This window comes from Octodon degus, unplaced genomic scaffold (assembly GCF_000260255.1).
Source record: "Octodon degus isolate 3935 unplaced genomic scaffold, OctDeg1.0 scaffold00078, whole genome shotgun sequence".
Taxonomy (NCBI): domain Eukaryota; kingdom Metazoa; phylum Chordata; class Mammalia; order Rodentia; family Octodontidae; genus Octodon; species Octodon degus.
The window spans coordinates 3,907,591-3,926,370 of record NW_004524654.1 but is presented as its reverse complement, the minus strand read 5'-3'; the positions used below and the strand labels follow the sequence as shown (position 1 = coordinate 3,926,370).

The following is an 18,780-nucleotide window of genomic DNA, read 5'->3' as shown; positions in this document are numbered from 1 at the left end:
CACCATGTGTGGCTCCTGGCTTCTCAGATCAATATTTTTACTGAAAAAAATGACCCATTAGGGCTAATCACACCTGATCACGTGGCAGAAATTTTCTTGCAAATGAACAAGGTAGGCTTGTCACTTCAAGGAAAAAAAACCTTCAGGAATTTATTGCCAATAATAAAATTTGACCTTTCAAGTAAAAAGCAGAATTTTGGACAGCTTCCTAACAGTTAAATACTTTGCTTTTGGTGTCTGGAGACAGGGTCATGCTGTGTGGTTCAGGCTGTCCTCAAAGTTGTGGTGATACTCGTGCCCAGCCTCTTGAGTGCTAGGACCACAAATCTACACCACCACATCCAGCCTACGTACTTTTCTAGTAGTATTACAGGTGGGATTAAGAAATAATTTTTTAAAATGTAGGATGAAATGTGTCAACATCTGGAAGATCTGCTTAACTCAGTAAACCATTATTTTCTTGTTTAATTTTTAAAGTAAACTATTCCTTTCCAGATGACCAAGGAGCGTTGTACTACACAAGTCAGAATGACAATGAAAAAGACTCCTTCAAAGTTAAACCAGCTGACTTTAGTGTATGTAAGAGAGTAGGAAAAGTTCCTATTGATGGATTCCAGGTTCTTCATTTCGAAACTGCTACTGGTAGAGTTTTGATGTGGCATCAAAAATCTAAACATTGGGCTGGGAGGTGGCTCAGTGAGAGAAGTGCTTCCCTGGCAAGCCCAAGGGTCTGAGTTCAATCCCCAGTTCCGCAAAAAAAAACAACAACAACACAAAAAAACCCTAAATATATATTAAAAGGCTGATAAAATATTTTTTCCCCAGGGGGCCAGGGATATAGCTTAGTGGCACAGCACTTGTCTGGTGAGCACAAGGTTCAGAGATTGATTTCTGGTTTGAAAAAATAAAAAATAAAAAAAATCAGCCAACCAAAAATATTTCTCTTTTCCAAATACCTATCTTCATATATTTCAAACAAAATGATACAGTACAACAGATTATAACCATAAAGATATTATAATTCAGCTCTTTTCTATTAAGATTTCAAAAAATGTCAATCAATGGCACTCTTTGTGTATTACTTTTGTTCTGTAAAAACAGACACACAGTGATTTGTCAGAAAGTGTCATTTACATTAATACTGAAGAGTTTATAATTTTTCAGTTTTAATTTCTTATCTTATAAATATTAGTAGCTGTAAATCAACAAAACAAAGAACTCTCTCTAGCGTTCTCTATAAATTTTTAGAGGGTAAAGGGAGCCTGAGGCCAAAACAAGTTTAAGAACTGTTGTTACCCATACAATCTTGTGCTTAAATCTGTTTCTTTAAGATTTTTTGACATGAATTTCTAGGTAAAAGTTATGCACACTTAAAAGTAAAACCCTAACAGGGGCTGGTGAGATAGCTCAGCAAGTGCAGGGACTGGGGTTCCATCCCTGGCAACCACGTGCGGGGCTGGTCCCACCTCTAGGCGTGCTGAGCGGGCCCCAGTGCTGGGGAGGCTGAAAACAGGAGGATCATGAGTCTGAAGCGACAAGTCTGAGCTGTGTAGTGAGACCCTGTACCAAGCACATTAAGAAACAACAACAGTCACAAAACTCACCCTAACAGGGTACGATGGTACAGGCTTATAATTCCAGTATTCAGGAGGCTGAGGCAAGAGGATAGCTGTGAGTTTAAGGCTAATCTGAACTGTACAGGGAGAACTTGCCTTAGGGGAGATAAAATAAAATAAAATAAAAGTATAATCCTGACAAATTGCCTTCAAAGAACTTTGCCAGCTCAAATTCCCACCAAGTTTTGTGTGAGAATGCCTACTTACCAACACACGGGCCAACTACTAAGGCCATAAACTTGTTTAGTTTTTTAATTTCTCTTCCTAATGTGGTTTCTTATGGGATTTGTAATAATATTAAGGAATAAACTCTTCTCATCTCTCTAAAATAAGAGTCAAAATCCAGAAAGTTTTAATTTACATGTAACTTCTAATGAAAACTTAAAACATCTTCCAGCTTAGCAAAAATTATGTAACTACTTGTGAATGAAATATATGTCTGTCTTCCTATAGAAACGACAGTTAAAGCACTTGCCTGGCAAGTGTAAGGTCCTGAGTTCAATCCCCAGTACCGGAAAAAAGAAAGAAAGAAAGAAAGAAAGAAAGAAAGAAAGAAAGAAAGAAAGAAAGAAAGAACAGTTAAGCTCATGGGCCCCAATATGTAACTAAAAGTAAACACCACCAACATTCGCGCCCCCACAGAACACTGAGTGTCAGGGCTGCACTACACTGGAACCCCGACGACAAGTGCTGGGGTTATGAGACTGCCACTCTAGCCCCTCAGCAGCTCACCTCTTCACAGAACTCTCAAAAGCATCATACCCTGCCATGAGCAGAAGGGTTCTGGTTTGGTTAGGGGTCAGCAAATACTGGGTCTGAGCCTCACAAGTTGGTTACAAGTACAGGGAAACCTCTGGTGTGCACAGTATCTGGGACTGAAGCCTGGACCTTGTGCACGCGGAGCAAATATTCTACCAGCCTTTGATTTTTTTTTTTTGTTTGTTTGTTTTGGGTTTATTTTGCACGGAACTGGGGATTGAACTCAGGCCCTTATTCTTCTGAGCTATCTCCCTGGCCCCTCTATCAGCCTTTGTGATTTTTACTTTTATCTTGGAACTGGGTCTCTGTTGCCAAGGGTGGTGTCCAACTTGCTCCTGCCTTAGCTTCTTGAGAAGCTGGGCTTACAGGTACGGGTCATTGTGTTAACAAGGAATCACTCTGAGTCCTAATTTCTTTGTTATAATCGCCCATTATATGCTGTAAGCATATAATGATACAACCTGACCAGGGGGCTAACACTGAAGGTTAGATCAATGATGCCTATTTCACTTTTTGTTGAGAGTGTGGTTACGCTGCCTGCACAGAAAAATTCTCTTGAAAAATAATACTTTAATTATTTGACTAATACATAGGGAATTTCCTGAATACTTCTTAAAATTAGCTGCAGCCTCCCTCTGAATTTCCAGAAACAAGTCAGGTAGGACAACGACATTTCTGTTGATGCATATATGACAACATTTAGGAATTGTTTGTCTAGTTTGTAAGTTTTTTACACTATGAGAAGTGGTTGCAAATAAGTGCAGATTAACTTGGCCTAGTTAACCCCTAAAACCCAAAAGATGCCATTGTAGAGGGTCTCAAATGTAACACTGCCATATTCTTGTACTGCCTGCATTTCTGGGACCTGTACTGTCCTGCACACTGACCCACCAACTGGCTTCTATATATACATTTCATGATCAAGTACACTTTTATGGCCATTAATTTTTTTTAAAACATTTATTTATTTATTTATTTATATTGTGTGTGTGTGGCCAGCTCAGCCCACCAGGGGGCGGGGCTGGCTGGCATGTGGTGCTGGGGGATTGAACCGCGGTCCCTGCGCTTTGCCAAGCTTGTTCCAAGTAGGTGCTTTAGACCACTGAGCCATCTCGCCAGCCCTGGCCATTAATTTTTATTACTATAATTTTATTCATTTATGGACTTTAATTTAATTTCTTAAATTTTATTTATTTATTTATTTATTTGTGTGTGTGTGTGTGTGTGTGGCCAGCTCAGCCCACCAGGGGGCGGGGCTGGCTGACATGTGGTGCTGGGGGATTGAACTGCCGGTCCCTGTGCTTTGCTAAGCTTGTTCTAAGTAGGTGCTTTAGACCACTGAGCCATCTCACCAGCCCTGGACATTAATTTTAAAAAATCTTTTAGTTACTTATTTGGTATAGGGTCTTGCAACACAGCTCTGACTTGTAGTGATCTTTGTGTCCCAGCGACCCCAGCACTGGGATTACAGCCATGAGCCACCATGCCTGGTCTCGATGGCCAGTACTGTGTGCCCAGTGTTCCAGGGCCAGTATGGCATGTGGTCCGGGGGATCAAATTGTGGTTTTTGCACTTGCCAGACAGGCACTTAGACTGCTGAGTTATCTCCCCCTTCCCACTGGTCATTAATTTTAAAGAGTTGGACTTTCTATTTTCCTTCATATCTTAGATTCTATCATAATGTACAACTGACATCCAAGTTCCTTTTCACGAGAAGCTGTGTTATGAACTGTCAGTCACCCCACTCTAGCGAGGCAGTGATCCAAGTATTTATTTCTAAATTATCTCGGAAATACAATACCACTATGTCATTTTTCTAAACTCACTAGTTATGAAATAAAACCTACAATACCTTTTAGCTATTTACTGAGAAGGCGCCGTCAGGTGATATTCTGCCTCTGGACCTTGCCTTCTACCTCCTCAACCTTAATGAAAGCTCCATGAATAAACCCTGCATGACAGTTCAGTGTGATTATGTGATTCATTATAATAAAGAGCACACGTCTGTTCTCAATACCTTGTTACAGTGACAGAAAGAAAGACACCTTCATTAGATTAATCAAAGATGCAAACAAGATAACCAGTCTTCTAAGCATCTGAATTACATGGTATGTAGTCAAAGAAGGGGGATTATGTTTTACAATTTTTTGGGGAAAAGAAAGAGAAAGAAAGAAAGAAAGAAAGAAAGAAAGAAAGAAAGAAAGAAAGAAAGAAAGAAAGAAAGAAAGAGAAATGAAAATGAAATAATAAAATAAAACGCTGGCACCAGCCCCAGAGCTCTAACTTTGGCAGTTCCTGCCACTGTTTGAAGTCAAAGAAAAGTAAAACAAAGCAAAACAAAACAAACAACAAAACCCTAAGTGAAGAAGGCTACAGTTTTGGGTAAAGAAATCAGTCGTTGCTATTTTAACCCGAGTGCTGTACGTCTGCCATTACCAGTTTGTCTTTCTGCCGTTCACCATGGATGAGAAAGCCACTTCGTCCGTTGCCTTCAGGGTTCATGACCTTACAGACCCCGACGCGACTGAGCCCGCCTCCTTCCTGTGGGAACCATCCCCCGCTGGAGTCATCTCTGGTCATAACCACAGCCTTGACACGCACAATATAGCTGTCACTAAAACGACAACAAGAAGAACGGGGCATGACAATGGTCTGGTAGCTGCAGAACATGTTCACAATGCAGGAGGCCCACCAGTCTGGGCCTCTCTGACTTGTCTGCAGGTGATCAGCGCCTGGCGAAGCCTTGACAGGCAGCCCAGTGCAAGTCTTAGGGGAAAAAACACGTAAACACATAAGCATTAACAACAAAATCAATGAGCCGGTCTCTTTAGTTCTAAGTTGGAAAGACAAACTTATTACCTGAAGAGGGAATTATGGCTTCAACCCTTTAAATTGTAGTTTATAATGAGTGACCAATCTTAGTATTTTTACAAAGCTAGTAATTTATTTACCACAAGACAATCAATTTGACAAATTCTCCATGTAATTGTCTATATAGGCAGCTACTTTCAAGTTACTCTACACAGTGGTCACCTTCCATTTGTGATTTTATTTTATTTTTTTACTTTAAAACTTCCATTTCACAATAAGTTCTTTTGCACCTTTGCTAAAAATTCTTTCTCCTCCAGAGACTGAGGCTAGTTTCTTTCTATTCTTCATCATTTTGGGGAAAATTTATTTGGATTTTCAACAAGGCCATTAAATTCTCACCTGGTGTTTTCTTTGGCTAGAATTCATTTTTTTTACCCATTCAAATGTATATTCGCATTTCGTGTACACCAGGCGTGGCGCCAGACTGTAGGTCCACAGAGATGCAGGGTAACAGAGAACCTCTTGTTCTTCAGGTCCCAGGGAAGAGGACTTGGAGCCTGGCAGCCACGATGAGCTGGAGACTGTGGGGACAAATCCCTGGGTCCCACGACCCCACTCTCTTCCTTCTCCACGAGAGGCAAAAACCACTGTGATTTTTCCTGGATCTTCCACGCCTCAGCCTCCACTGACACTCAGTTACCCAACAGCTCCACTTATCTTCCTAATTGCCTTTGGACAAATTTCTTCGTTTTTTAAAAAATGTGGCAAAACTTGAAAGTCAGGCATAGGGGTGCGTGCCTGTCATGCTGGCACTGGGGAGGTCGAGAGGCTAGAGGATTGCGAGCTGGAGGCCACCCTGGACTAAGGAGCGAGACCTTATCTTCAAGCACCAAAAGGTAGGTAAAATGTCACATAAAATCGAACATTTATTTTTAAAACCTACAGCAACTGGGCCCAGCCCTGTTCAGTTTCTGAGACTGGTGAGCTCAGGTGAGTTCACAGGGCGGGATGAGCAGGGACAAAATCTATTTTAAGTATACAACTCAGTGGCATTAATTACATCCCTCCTGCTGTGCACCCATCAGTCCCAAGACAGCTCCGGAATTGTGTACTATCCCAAGCTGAAACCCCATTCGCCCTAAACACTATCTCCGGCTTTGTCCTCCCCACACCTCAGCCCAACAACCATGGCTGTACTTTCCTGGCCCTAGGAAGCTGACCCTACAATCCCTTCCCCGTCATAACCCGGATGGAATGAAAGGCACTGTGCAGCTGGCCACCAGCCTCCAGGGGCTGCTCCTTCTCCCCGAAGCTCACCCTCCTTCAGTTCCTCTGAAGGGTCATTGCCACTGGCCATGACCCTTGGCACCGTTCCATAGCTCTGCCCCACTGCCCCGTGGGTGCGTGAAGAGGGTAACAACCAGGTTACCACCCTCCTCTGTCTTCTGGAAGCCCTGTACTGTCGCTTCCTTACTGATTCTAAGGACCCTGCAGCTTCCTTGGCTACAACTTCTGGGATTCTGCTCTACTGCCTCTGTCTTGTACCCAACTGCAGCCACCCAGGCCCACGTCCAGCCTTGACTTGTCACCATCACTGCACCACCTTCCTCTCGTCCCACTGGAGCAGGCAGTCTGGTGACCACCGTTACCTAGCTCTCCACGCCCCTGCGGTCCCCACTGCCTCTCCTGTCCCAGCTCTGCCTCCAACCTCAGTTCCTCGGTCTATCACAGAGCACAACTCCATTCCCATGACCACTGTTTCCTCACCGCAGCTCCCTGGCACAACCCAACCAGAGAACCCTGCCATCCACCCACGCCACGCTTCCACCCAGCCCGCAGAATGTGGTGAGAGGCCCAAACTGCACTCTGCTGTCTCAGGGTCTCATTTCCAAGTCATAACCACTAACCCTGAGTGGGTCCTAGTGGCCTGGTGGCATCCTGTGTGTGCCCATTCCGTCCCCAAGATGACCACTTCCTGCAGCCTCTTGCCCCCCAAGAACACAGGTTAGCTGGTTTTGGCCACACTGGGAAACAGACTCAGGCAGAAGAGCCCCACGCTGCGCCCACCACCACACCTGAGGCTCTCGTACTGTACCCAAGGGTCCCTCTGCTCACCAGACCCAGTCCCTCCATGCCAACTGTGCCTACATCTCACCTGTCTGGGCCTCTCCCTTGACCCCAGAACAGTAAGCCACCACCTCAGACCTGGGTCGCCACTTGGGGACCTCACAGGCAGCACAGACTGTATCAGGTTGGATCCTTGGTTCCAAGCCCTTCCTGAAGCCTCCTGGCTCTCCCTTCACAGTATACCCAGAGGTTACTCGTTATTAACTCCACCCACCCTGCCCCGACTCTAGCTCCCCTTACTTTCCACAGAGATGATAGAAACCCCCTCTGAGTTGACATCTGTACCTTCATGTTTGCCCAGCCTTCCCAGAATACAGAAGTCGGTCAGATCAGGTTCCTACTAAATAAGCCCTCATGAGGTTTCCTTTATCGTTCCGAGTAAAAGCCAAAATCTTATTCGTCTTAGCACTCTCCTGTCTGCGCGTTCCTCCTCAGTACCACTGAGCTCCACAGCAGATATGCGCCTGCCACAGGACCTTGCTCTTGCTCTCATTTCTACTTAAACTTCTCCTTCCCGCCGTTATCCCCCCATACCACGTAGATTTCCCTGTCTTATTTTATTCAGGTCTCTGCTCAAGCTATTTCATGAAAGCCTTCCCTGTTCACTCTGTGAAGAGGCACCCTCTCTACCTCTCTTACATATTCTTGCCTGGCAAGGCCTGTGATCTATTTGTTTGCCTAATAAGAGGTCAATTACACGAGACCAAGGACTTTGTCTTTTTTGTTGACTCCTGCAGCCTGAGAACTTTAGAGTGGTGTTTGGTATGTTAATAAGCTGTGGACTGAATGGGTTAAATACATAAATAATCAGAAATTTAAAAATGTATTTAAAAGCCAGTTGTGTTGGTTTGCACCTGTAATCCCAGAGCCTGGGAGGCTGAGGGAGGAGGACTGCCACGTCTGAAGCCAGTGGGAGCTACATGGTGAGTTCAAAGCCAGTCTGGATGCTATAGCTCAAACAAACAAACAAACAAACAAACAAAACACCCCCCAAAAAACATATTTATGGCTAATGGAATCCATGTAACAGTGTTGGCCCTCAATTACTTAGGAACTACAAAGGCTTAGCTGGGATAAACTAGGTGGGTATCACAGGTTGCATTTGTACAGACACACGCACAGGTCACATGTGTACAACTATCAGTGATCCACATACCTCAGGATTCAGTGTGCGGATTCCTTGGGATGCTCAAGGTTAGGAACATTTGTCAGGGAGACAGCTCAATGGCATACATGCCTGCCTGGCAAGTGCAAAGTCCCGAGTTTGATCCCAGATACGGGGTGGGGAGTGGGGCAGCTCAGGATTAGGAACATCTGAGAATACTTGTGTAATTAAGTTTAGTTTTTATTTTTATATTTTTGTACCAGGGATTGGGATCCAACTAAGGGCCTTGCACTTGCCAGGTAGGCGCTTAAGCCACTGAGCTATCTCCCTGGCCCCCAGTTCAGAACTTCATGTTTTCTTTCTCCTATACCCCATTAACTAAATGTCCTCCAGTCTTACTGCTCCAGTGTCCAAATGATGCCTCTAGGAGTACAACAATGGGCTCAGCCTCACAGGAGACGTCCAAGGGGAGAACCTGACACCCTACCCACATCTGATCTCCTTGTGTTGTTTGTTTAAAGGCCACTGACTTAAGCCTTTGGTGTTGCAGCATCCTCTCTGACTTGATTCTGTCTAGCAAGCCCCTTCCCCAGCAGATTTCCCTGTGATGGGATGGGTGGCAAAGAGGATACAGGGTGGGCAGGGAGGTCCCCAGAGATGCCCCTCGGTCTCCCTCATCAGCCATGCCCACAGCCAGCATGAATTGAAGCATCTGGCTACTTAACACAAGGCAGGGGCATGTAGCGCTGTGCCCGAAGCCAGGCAGGCTGTCTGGATAGTCCAGCTGCATGGCTGTGTGCCAAAGGTTTACTATGTGCAGTACACGGACACGACAGGGCACTGTACTCCACCCAGAGCAGAAAGGACAATGACCTCAACTACCACAAGCTATAAAGGAGGAAACCCTACCCCCTCTGTCTGAAAAGAATTAAACAACATCTGCTTAAAACAGTTGAGGGTACTGTTGGGGGCAGGGAGCAGGGAGGGAAGGTCAGATTGATTTTTTTTTTTTTTAATTTGCAAAAGGAAAATACATGCTGCTTGGTTAGGCAGGAGATTAGGGTGTGGCAGACTGGCTGGGGAATCAGAGGGGCTCTGTTAATTACAAAGTTTCAGGACACACGTGCAGAGCAGTTCTCCGAGACCTCAAGCAAGTTTTCCAGAGGATGGGCCTGACCTGGCATCAGCCGGACAACTGGACACACATGGAGGACCATTACCACTGGGCTCTGCCAGTGCTGTGTTCTCTCATCCATGGATAACAGTTCACTCTCACTCTGTACAGTGTACTTTCCCCTACTTTCAGTTGGCCCAAACTCCTTCTGCAGTTTCTGTCTCTCTTTTGGAGACAATGTCTCATAATATAGTTCAGGTTGACCTCTAAGTCACAGAGATCCTCCTGCCTCAGCCTCCTGAGTGCTGGGTTATAGACACACACCACCACTCTTGGCCCACCGAGCATTTCTTGTCCCATCTTTATTGTAAAACCTTGCTACCTTTTATGCTTGTTTTTTTTTTTTTTTTTTTTTTTTTTTTTTTTTTTAACAGTACTAGGGATTGAACTCATGATCTTGTGCTTGCTACGCAGGCACTTATGCCATTGAGCTATCTCCCCGACCCCTTTGTGCTTGTCTCGACCAATTCTTTGTTTAGTACAGGAAGAACCTAGAAATGACATCCAGAGGGAGACTGTAGCTACCCAAAAACCTGGTTGCACTGGTAAACCTTAGACATGCTATCACTGTCAAAAATTATGAAGTTTTAAAAAAGCTTCTGAAGTTGGGATCTGTTACACGGTAAGCTAGTTAGGACATGGTAAGGCTCCACTCATGGGCTGGAATACGGGCTGCACGAGCCGTGGTGTGAACTTGAGCAGAATGCGTCCAACTAACCGGGTTGTCACAAATGCTGTCTACCACCTCTCAGGCAGCACTCCACTCCTTAGCCAGGCCATGAGCAGACCAGCTGGACTGGGGATCTTCCACGTCAAAGCTTCCTGTAAGGAAAGCGCTGTATGCTCCCAACATGTGGACTTAACTTGCTTTTTCATCAGTCAGCGGAAAAGAGGCAACTCACATTGTATATTGCAAGACAGGAAGGCAGAGAACAATTCCGAAGCCAGGCTAGCACCCCCAAATTCAAGTTTCAGAACTCAGCCTTATGTTCTGTTTCCTCCAGATTCAAAGCAGGCCACTTCAGAAGTGAGCTACGGCACTGCAAGGTAGGTGAGGGTGACAAGGTGGCACTGCCATGTACCGAACACATCCTGCGTGGTGGTGGTGGGGAGGAAGCGCAGAGCCCGACTGCTTCAGCAGCAGAAAAATTCTGCCTATTTGCATTTCTGTTTCTTCCTCTGCAAAACGAAGGCAAGGATCCACCTTGCTAGTTAAAAACAACAAGGAAGGTCAAAGGCTAGAACCAGAGAACTTTGATTTGTGGGAGCCTTCACTTTTTTAATGCCAGAAATTGAACTCAGGACGCTCTGCTTGCCAGGCAGGGACTTATGTTGCTGGGCTCTCTCCCCAGCCTCCAGCCCTTGTTATTTCTGCTGAAAGGCAGGCTTTGATCGCAGAAATGGTCCTTGAAACCGCAGGCCCTGGGCTACAGAGGAGTGGGCTTAGATACTGCCTGATCAAGGGCCTCCAGGGAGGGGAAGGGCAGCTACTCGGCAGAACCTCTGCAACTGACCCCTAGCGCTTCTCAGCTGAGGTCGCTCTCCTGAAGGCCAGTCTGCGATGCAGTGCAGGCACACCTGCAGAGGAGAGGAATCCAGCCTGCCTGCCCTTCCCATGCCTGCCCCTCCCTCTCTGGGCTTCTTTTTAGGATAGAGACAGGAACTCTTAAATCCCCTGTAAATTCTCCCCCAGCCCTTATCTGATCACAGGACTGCTTTATCTCTCCATTATGCTAAACACCAGACAAGCTTCCTCCTGGCCTCCCATCCACTTCCCACTTCACCAGACCTCGAGAGGGATTAGAGGGATCCAAGCCTCTCCAGCCGACTCCCAGACACCAGCTGGGCCAAGCACAACACAGCTCTGCCGGGGAGCCAGGCGCACTCACTTTATCTTCATCCTATCCCCACACCCCAGGCTTCCTTGTGCCTATAGATTTACAAAGGCTCTAAGATTGCATCAGAATATATATGTGTAAAATATATGTAGATATGTAAAATGGATTAAGCTATTTCGGCAAAATCAAATGGCTGAGAAGCCAAAGCTATTGGGTCACAATCTACGTATGTACTTACTAGCTCAGGTTGTGAGTGTTTAAGCATCAATTGCTTAAGAATTTTAAAAAAGGAGGCCTGCAGGGGGGAAGGGTAAAAATTAAAAGGGGACTGCCCTGGTTATAGAAATTCGTATATTGTGGACTCGGTAGGCGCAGGAAATCACACATAATGTGGTTTTCATGCATGGCAGGAACATGGTTCTCTGTTCTGCACAAGTCACTAAAGGTACAGTGCGTGCCCACATGCTTCACGGCACGGGGGGGGGGCGTCCTCTGCTACTTATCAGAATGCACGCTGCTTGCATGGCTATGCTAGGCTCGTACAGAGAGCAGAGCTAAGAAAATCCCACTACTTCCCATGCTAGACGACGTATCTGCAAGATGCCATTGCTGGCAGGGGCACGTCTGGCGAGGGCACCACTCTCCATTAAGCACTGAAGCAGAAGCACCTCCCAGAACACTAAATGTTTGCTTCAGAGAGAGAACTGCCGTGCGTGATAGCAGCAATAGAAAAGCTGAATGTGGGCTAAGATCACAAAAAGGCTTCCACACCAGCCTTGGGGAGGCATAAACTGTACTCCCCGCACCCTGGGAAGCCAGGGGAGGGGGAGGATCCCAAGTCTGAACCCAGCCTGGGCAAGCCAACAATTCAGTGGGAGACCCTGTCTCAAAATAAAAATACAAAGCAAGGGCTGGAGAGGAAGCTCAGTGCGACTTCAAGCCCCAGTACTGTGTGTGTGTGTGTGTGTGTGTGTGTGTGTGTGTGTGTCCCACAGATATTTAAGATCAGTGAATCCAACCACAAATTACATTTGGAGGCTCCTAATTGAACTGCCCCGCTCCGGGATCTGCCAGGAACAGGAGCCAGGTGTCTGAACAGGCACTCACAAGGCTGCCTGAGCCCCAGGCTCTGCACTCCACTTCTGGTGTCCCAACCTTTCTGCACGGCTGCAGCTCACCCTGCTTCTGCACAGTACCCAACACAGGCTTCTGGCCCCAGGCTTCTGTGTGGCTTTGGTATGTTTTACCTTCATTATCAACTGAGGTTTTGTTTTGTTTTTAAAGGTATGGAGTTTTCAGAAAAGGAAACCAGACATAAAACATGGTACCTAAAAGGTATATGAGCGCCTTGCTTCCAATGACTGGGGACTCAGTCACCATCCAGGAGCCCATTAGGCTTGAGAACTGCTTACATGGTTGGGACCCTAGGTCCCCTGGGTGTGAGCAGGCTTTTCTCCTGGTCTGCTGTAGGCTCAGAATCTGGGAGGGAAGCCACAGAAAATATTTAAGGAATCCTCATTTTGGTTGTGGATCATCTGCCAGAAATTCTGCCGTCCTGCAAGGTCATCCAGGCCCCAGCCTTGGAGGGGGAGGTGAGGGCCTTGTCCATCTTCACCCCTGTACGCCTCGGGTAAGCCCAGAATCTATGTTGTGGATGCTACCTAGCTACACTGAAGCACATAAACAAACTCCCTCACCCACACACCATTTTCTAGTGCACATATTTGAGGGGACATTTTCCCTGTTAACTGTGAAAGACACTTGGTAGTGTGGCTGATACTTGAAATACAAATGATTAAGAAGTCAGTAATTTATAAATCATTCTTTTTTTTTATGGTCTTTCTGAGGCAGGGTCTTGCTATGTGGTTCAGGCTAGCCTTAAGCTCACTTTGTAGCCCAGACTGGTCTTGAACTTGCAATGATCATCCTGCCTCAGCCTCTCAAGTGCTGGTATTATAGATGAGCACCTCCACAACTGCCCAAATCTTTCTTTCTTTCTTATTTTTTTTTTTTTAAGTTACAAACTATTTTTAGGAACTAGTGATTTTAAGCAGGGCATGCATTTGGGAAGCTGAGGCAGGAGGGCTGCTTTGAGTTCCAGGCCAACCTGGGCTATTTACAGAGTTCAACTACACAGTAAGAGCCCGTTTTAAAAAGGTAAAGCAAACAAAAGGACCTAAAACAAAACAAAAAAGAAATGAGTGATTCTGATTCAAAAGGAGAAGGGTACATCTGACGTAACACACAGTTTGGCTCTAGCCTATGTTCCTCTCCAACACAATGTGCTGCAACTGTGCAGCTTCCTTGGGGTACCAGCAGACCAGTCGGGGTGCCTTTCCCAGTCTGGCTGGCCCTCTTTTCCTGTTGCGGTATCCTGTGTCCCAGATGGCCAAGGCAAAAAAAGGCAGACACAGAGAAGCAAAGATCAGAGTTGGAAGTAACAAAGTAAGCTTCACAAAGGTTACGGAGGCCTTGGAGGAAACTGGAAGAGGTAACAACCAGGGCCTGTGCTCTCCCGCGGGTCCAGGAGAAACTCCTGCCTGTTCAGGTGGAATCCTGAGACCATGGGGTGGGGGTGGGGGGTGGGGGTGTGCACAGGCCACGCTACAGTCAGGCGCTACAGTCAGGCCTGAGCGTGGGCAAGTGGGAATCCCTCGTAACCTTTTGCGTAAGATTCGAAAGCTTTGCTTCATGGACGTGCTCCTGCGCATCCTGTTTACCACCAACTGTTAACTGAGCCTCTAGGTGTGTGTGTGCATCTCCTGCAGCCTGACCAAGCAAGCACAAAGCCTGCACAGGAAGAGTGATTCAGCGGGATTCTCTGCCTTTTCTTTTCCGTAAAAAATTCTTAACTAAAAATCTTTTTACTTAATGTATCAAACATGTCTTATGGAAGGCCTGGTAGTTTTGTTTTGTTAACAACAAAACCAGTTAGGCTTGGTGGCACGTGCAAATAATCCCAGCATTTGGAAGACTGAGGCAGGAGGACTGCTGAGTTGGAGACCAGCCTGGACTACACAGTGAGATCTTATCTCAAAAACCAAATCCAATCAAACTGAATCACACTAAACTGAACCAAACCAAACCAAACCACAACATAACAACAAAACCTTTTTAAAGAACTTCGTTATTATTTTTTAATATATTTAGTTGTAACAGGGTCTCACTATGCAGCTCAGACTCATAGTGATCCTCCTCCCCAGCTCTGGGCTTACAGGCGTGTGCCACTGCGCCCGACTCAGTGGCCAGCTCAGCCTGTCCTGGGGGTGGGGCTGGCACAGCATGTGGTGCTGGAGATGGAACTGGGGTTCCTGCTGCTTGCCTAAATTGGCCTAAGCAAGCTCTTTAGTCCACTGAGCTATCTCACTGGCCTCAACAAAACCTTTTCTAACGGGATTTAAACTCAGCAATGCCAAGAATACTAAACACATGATACCCACAAGCACAATGACTGATTGCTTATACTTGGGATATAATGAACACAGCACTGGGCTCTGTCTCAGGACATATGGTGGTGGTACTGGGGGACTGAATCCAGGTCATTCACTTGAGGTTTAACACCCAGCCCTTTTTAAAATTTTGAGAAAGTTTTCATTTTCACCAACTAAATGGCTGGGCTTGGGCTTGTGATCCTCCTGCCTTAGCTTTCTAAGGGCTTGGAATATAGGTGTGTACTACCATGCCCCACTCCTGGTCCTTTTTATTTTGAGACAGGGTCTCGCTAAGTTGCCCAGATAGGCTTTGAATTTGGGGGCTAGCTGGGATTACAGGGGTGCACCATGCACCTGGCCTGGAGAAAAGCTGAGCTGAGGGCTCAAGTTAAACCAGGAGGTCAGAGAAGGACAACTGTGGTAGCTTCCTGGTTGGGGCACTCGCACGATCAGCGTGGAAAGTAACCGTTTTGTCTAGAAATCTGCAAACTCTCTGCTTTCACCCTCAAGAAAGCCCAAACCCTAACTTTCTCCCCACGGGGCCCAGCGAGCAGGAGACCCCTGGGTATGAATCTCTGACACTCAAGGTGGGACTCCTGTTGCAGCACAGTAGGTCAGCGATGTCGGTGCAAGCTCTAGCATGCACTTAAAATTATGCTGTTGAAAACAGTGGCTCCATGAAATTAAACTCCTATCCCCCAACAAGAACAAATCTGTGCACTTGAAAGAAAAGGTAATAAAATTTAAATGTAATGCAATTAAAATTTTAATCATTTCACGGAATTCAAGAGAGTTAGAAAAATTTTTAAGGAAATATTTGTAATTAATCAGGTGGTAAGCTACATCCCCACCCCTTTTGACTTTCTTTTTTCTTTTCTTTTTCTTTTTTTTTTTTTTTGAGATAGGGTCTCACTAATTTGCCTTAGAACTTGAGCCCTCCTAGCTCAGCCTTCCAGAGTGACTAAGGCTCTAGGCACCACTTCACTCGGCTATAAAGACTTCTTTTCAACAGCATATAGCCTAACAGCAAATGACTCTTAACAGTGCAGGACTGGATTATCTAGGAGCCAGGTAGAATTCAGGTGTAGATTCTTCCCTCCAAGGCAAATCTCCAACACCAGACAAAGCCACACGGCTGGCAGTACCCGCCTCTCTGCCTCTATCTTATGGCCACGGGATCCCTGCTGCTACAGCAAGTTAGGGAAGGAAGAGGATAAAAGCTGGTGTGTGTGTGTGTGTGTGTGTGTGTGTGTGTGTGTTGTCTGTGTATTTTGTTGTGATGTTAAATCCACTACTTACAGACAGCTTCTGTCAATGTTAATATGGGTATTTTAAGGCCCATAAAAACACCTCAGGAAATTATGGGAAGATTTCATCCTCAAGAGTTCACCGACATTCAAGGCATTTATTGGCGAGAGTTGGAAGTTTCTGTCAAAAATCACTAAAATATGAACAACTTCTGTATGAATACAGGACACTACTGTAAAATTTATTTTTTCTCACCAACAAAGAATATTTTTTCTCACAGTCTGAAGAGCCTGTCCCAGTGGGCTTTCAGGATGATTACGCAGCACAAAAGGGGGAGGGGGAGGGATCCGTGGGAGGGGGGGCAAAGTCTGAATCCAGGTTTATGACCTGTCTGCTCTACTGAGCCCAGGGTTCAGTAGAGTTCATAATTAATCAAGATCAAAGGATTGCCAACTTAAAGAAACAAAACCAAGCCTGAGAACCCTTTCTTCTGCTTTTTACCCTGAAAGCAATACTTTTCCTTGACTTTCTCTCCATTTTACACACCCCTACTCAAAGGATATTTATGATGCACATTTCAGCCCCAAGGCTGGTTACTGGAAATGCTGGATCACTGAACAAAATTAACTCTCACCACATTAAAGTGTCCATGTAATAGAAAAATTGGTACTTCAAAACACAAATGGCAGAGGGAGTTGCTTAAAGTTAATAATCTGCAACTCGGTGCTTTAAACTGCAGCCCTTGAACTTGTGTGCCTGACTTTCTCAGAATAGTTCAGCCTTATTATTGGAGAAAACAAAGGAAAGAGAGGACTTAATAATCGACATGTTGAAGTGTCTGGTAGGAAATGCAGAGATACTAGTAACTTACCTTGAAATCTAAAGCTATAAGATTTCACTATGTTGATAGTGGTCTTAAAAAGTCTGGTCACTTCTCTCAGGACCTAGGATGCAGTTTTTTTGTTTTGTTCTATAACTGGCTGCCTACCCTTCTTCTCAAGTAAACCATGGTCAAAAGTTCAGGAAATTATCAAACTGTTAAAACCAAACTCCAAGCCTACAAAATCTTTTACAAGCCATTCCTTCATAAGACTTGTGTGACACAACAGGTGACAACTGACCTCAACAGGAAAGAAGGGAGTCAGCATGTCATGTTAGTGAAAGGTTGACAGGACTTCTACAAACTCCACTGCTTACAGTCTTGACAGACCTATGGGACAAGGTGTCAGCTGGGTGACAAGAATTACTAATTCACCTTTTTCTTTCCAGGATTTGTTCACCTCCCTCACTAGATAGAGATGGAAAGCACACAACAGAACACATTCAAGATATCCATCCTCCTTGAAGGATGGGGATGAGGGGCCCCATTCCCCAAGCAGGGACAGAAAGAGATGAACTGAAGGTAGAGTTTCCTGACTTTATTTTTTTTTTTTGGGGGGGGGCCGCTCAGCCCATGCTGAGGGTGGGGCTGGCGTAGCATGTGGTGCCGGGGATCAAACCGAAGTCCCCTGCACCTGCCTAAGCAGGTGTTTTAGACTGATGAGCTATCTCGCTGGCCCCGCCTTACATGTTGTAACTGCGGTGTCTATGCCCTTATTCCCTCTTTCCTTCCCTCCCTCCCTCCCTCTTTCCACCATCCTCTGCAGTTCACTGGCCTTGAACTCACTACACACTCCAGGCTGGCCTCAGACTTGCACTCTTGGCAGTTCTGCCTCAGCCTACAGAGTGCTGGGCTTACAGATACGAAGCACCATACCTGGCTCACACACATACATCTCTTAAAGTACTTTCCCACCATAAAAGAACTTAGAAATAAGAAAACTCTAGGCCCACTAGCGACCCAGCTTGCTCATGGTTTCAACACGGTATTCTTTTTTCTTTCCTTCTTTTTTTTGGCACCAGGGATTGAACTCAGGACTTTGTGCTTGCCAGGCAGGAGCTTAAGCTGCTCAGCTATCTCCCTGGCCTTCAACACAATATTTTTAAAGTATGTATTTTTTTCATCTATAGGGAGGTACTCTAGTTCGGGGTACCCAACTCAGAAAGAACCTCCAGGAAACGTACAGCTATCTACAGCTCCCCAACCTCCAGCTGTGGCTGCACCAGAAGGCATTTTACCTGAAGACTCAGGACCATCACAGACCCCTGAGCTCCTTGGGGGCTAAGCTGAGCTGACCTGGGGCTTTTCTGGCCCTCACAACTACCTCATACCTGCACCCAGAGGTGACCAGGACCACTGCCCAAGGCAGGACCCCAAGTGGCCACAGACAGTACCCCTTCCTCAAGAGTTTCACTGACAGGTAGCAAGCAGTCTGCCTGATACAGTTACGCTCTCCCGAAGCCATGTCACCATAAACTGTCAGCTGTTATTATTTCATATCCAAAGAAAGAATAAAGGGGCCCCTAACTTAGTTAAGAGGAACAACCCAGGCATACTGCCTTTGCTGGGGTGCTTCAGCCACCTCCCGCCCCGGGATGAATCTCTTTCTGTTCCAGTTCTCTACCACAGCCATTCAGAATCTCTGATGGCATCCTGAATGTGCATCCTGCACCCAGCGATATACGAGATACTCTGTAGACTGAAAAGGCTTTGACAAACATAAAGTGCAGTGGCGTAATGGTACTTTTCTTTGTGTTTGCCTATGGAGACTTAACCTTTATATTATTATTA

The 18,780-nt window shown here is 45.7% G+C and overlaps 1 protein-coding gene across 2 annotated transcripts in view; it reads right to left on the bottom strand.

Annotated features, from left to right (window-relative positions):
• Positions 1–18,780, bottom strand: part of Spred2 (sprouty related EVH1 domain containing 2) — a 121,404-nt gene that overhangs the window by 29,776 nt on the left and 72,848 nt on the right. For both annotated transcript variants that reach the window (XM_023720862.1, XM_023720861.1), the window contains one exon: positions 4,812–4,989. In XM_023720862.1, coding sequence (XP_023576630.1) covers positions 4,812–4,989 — 178 coding nt within the window. The remainder of the gene's footprint in view (positions 1–4,811; positions 4,990–18,780) is intronic.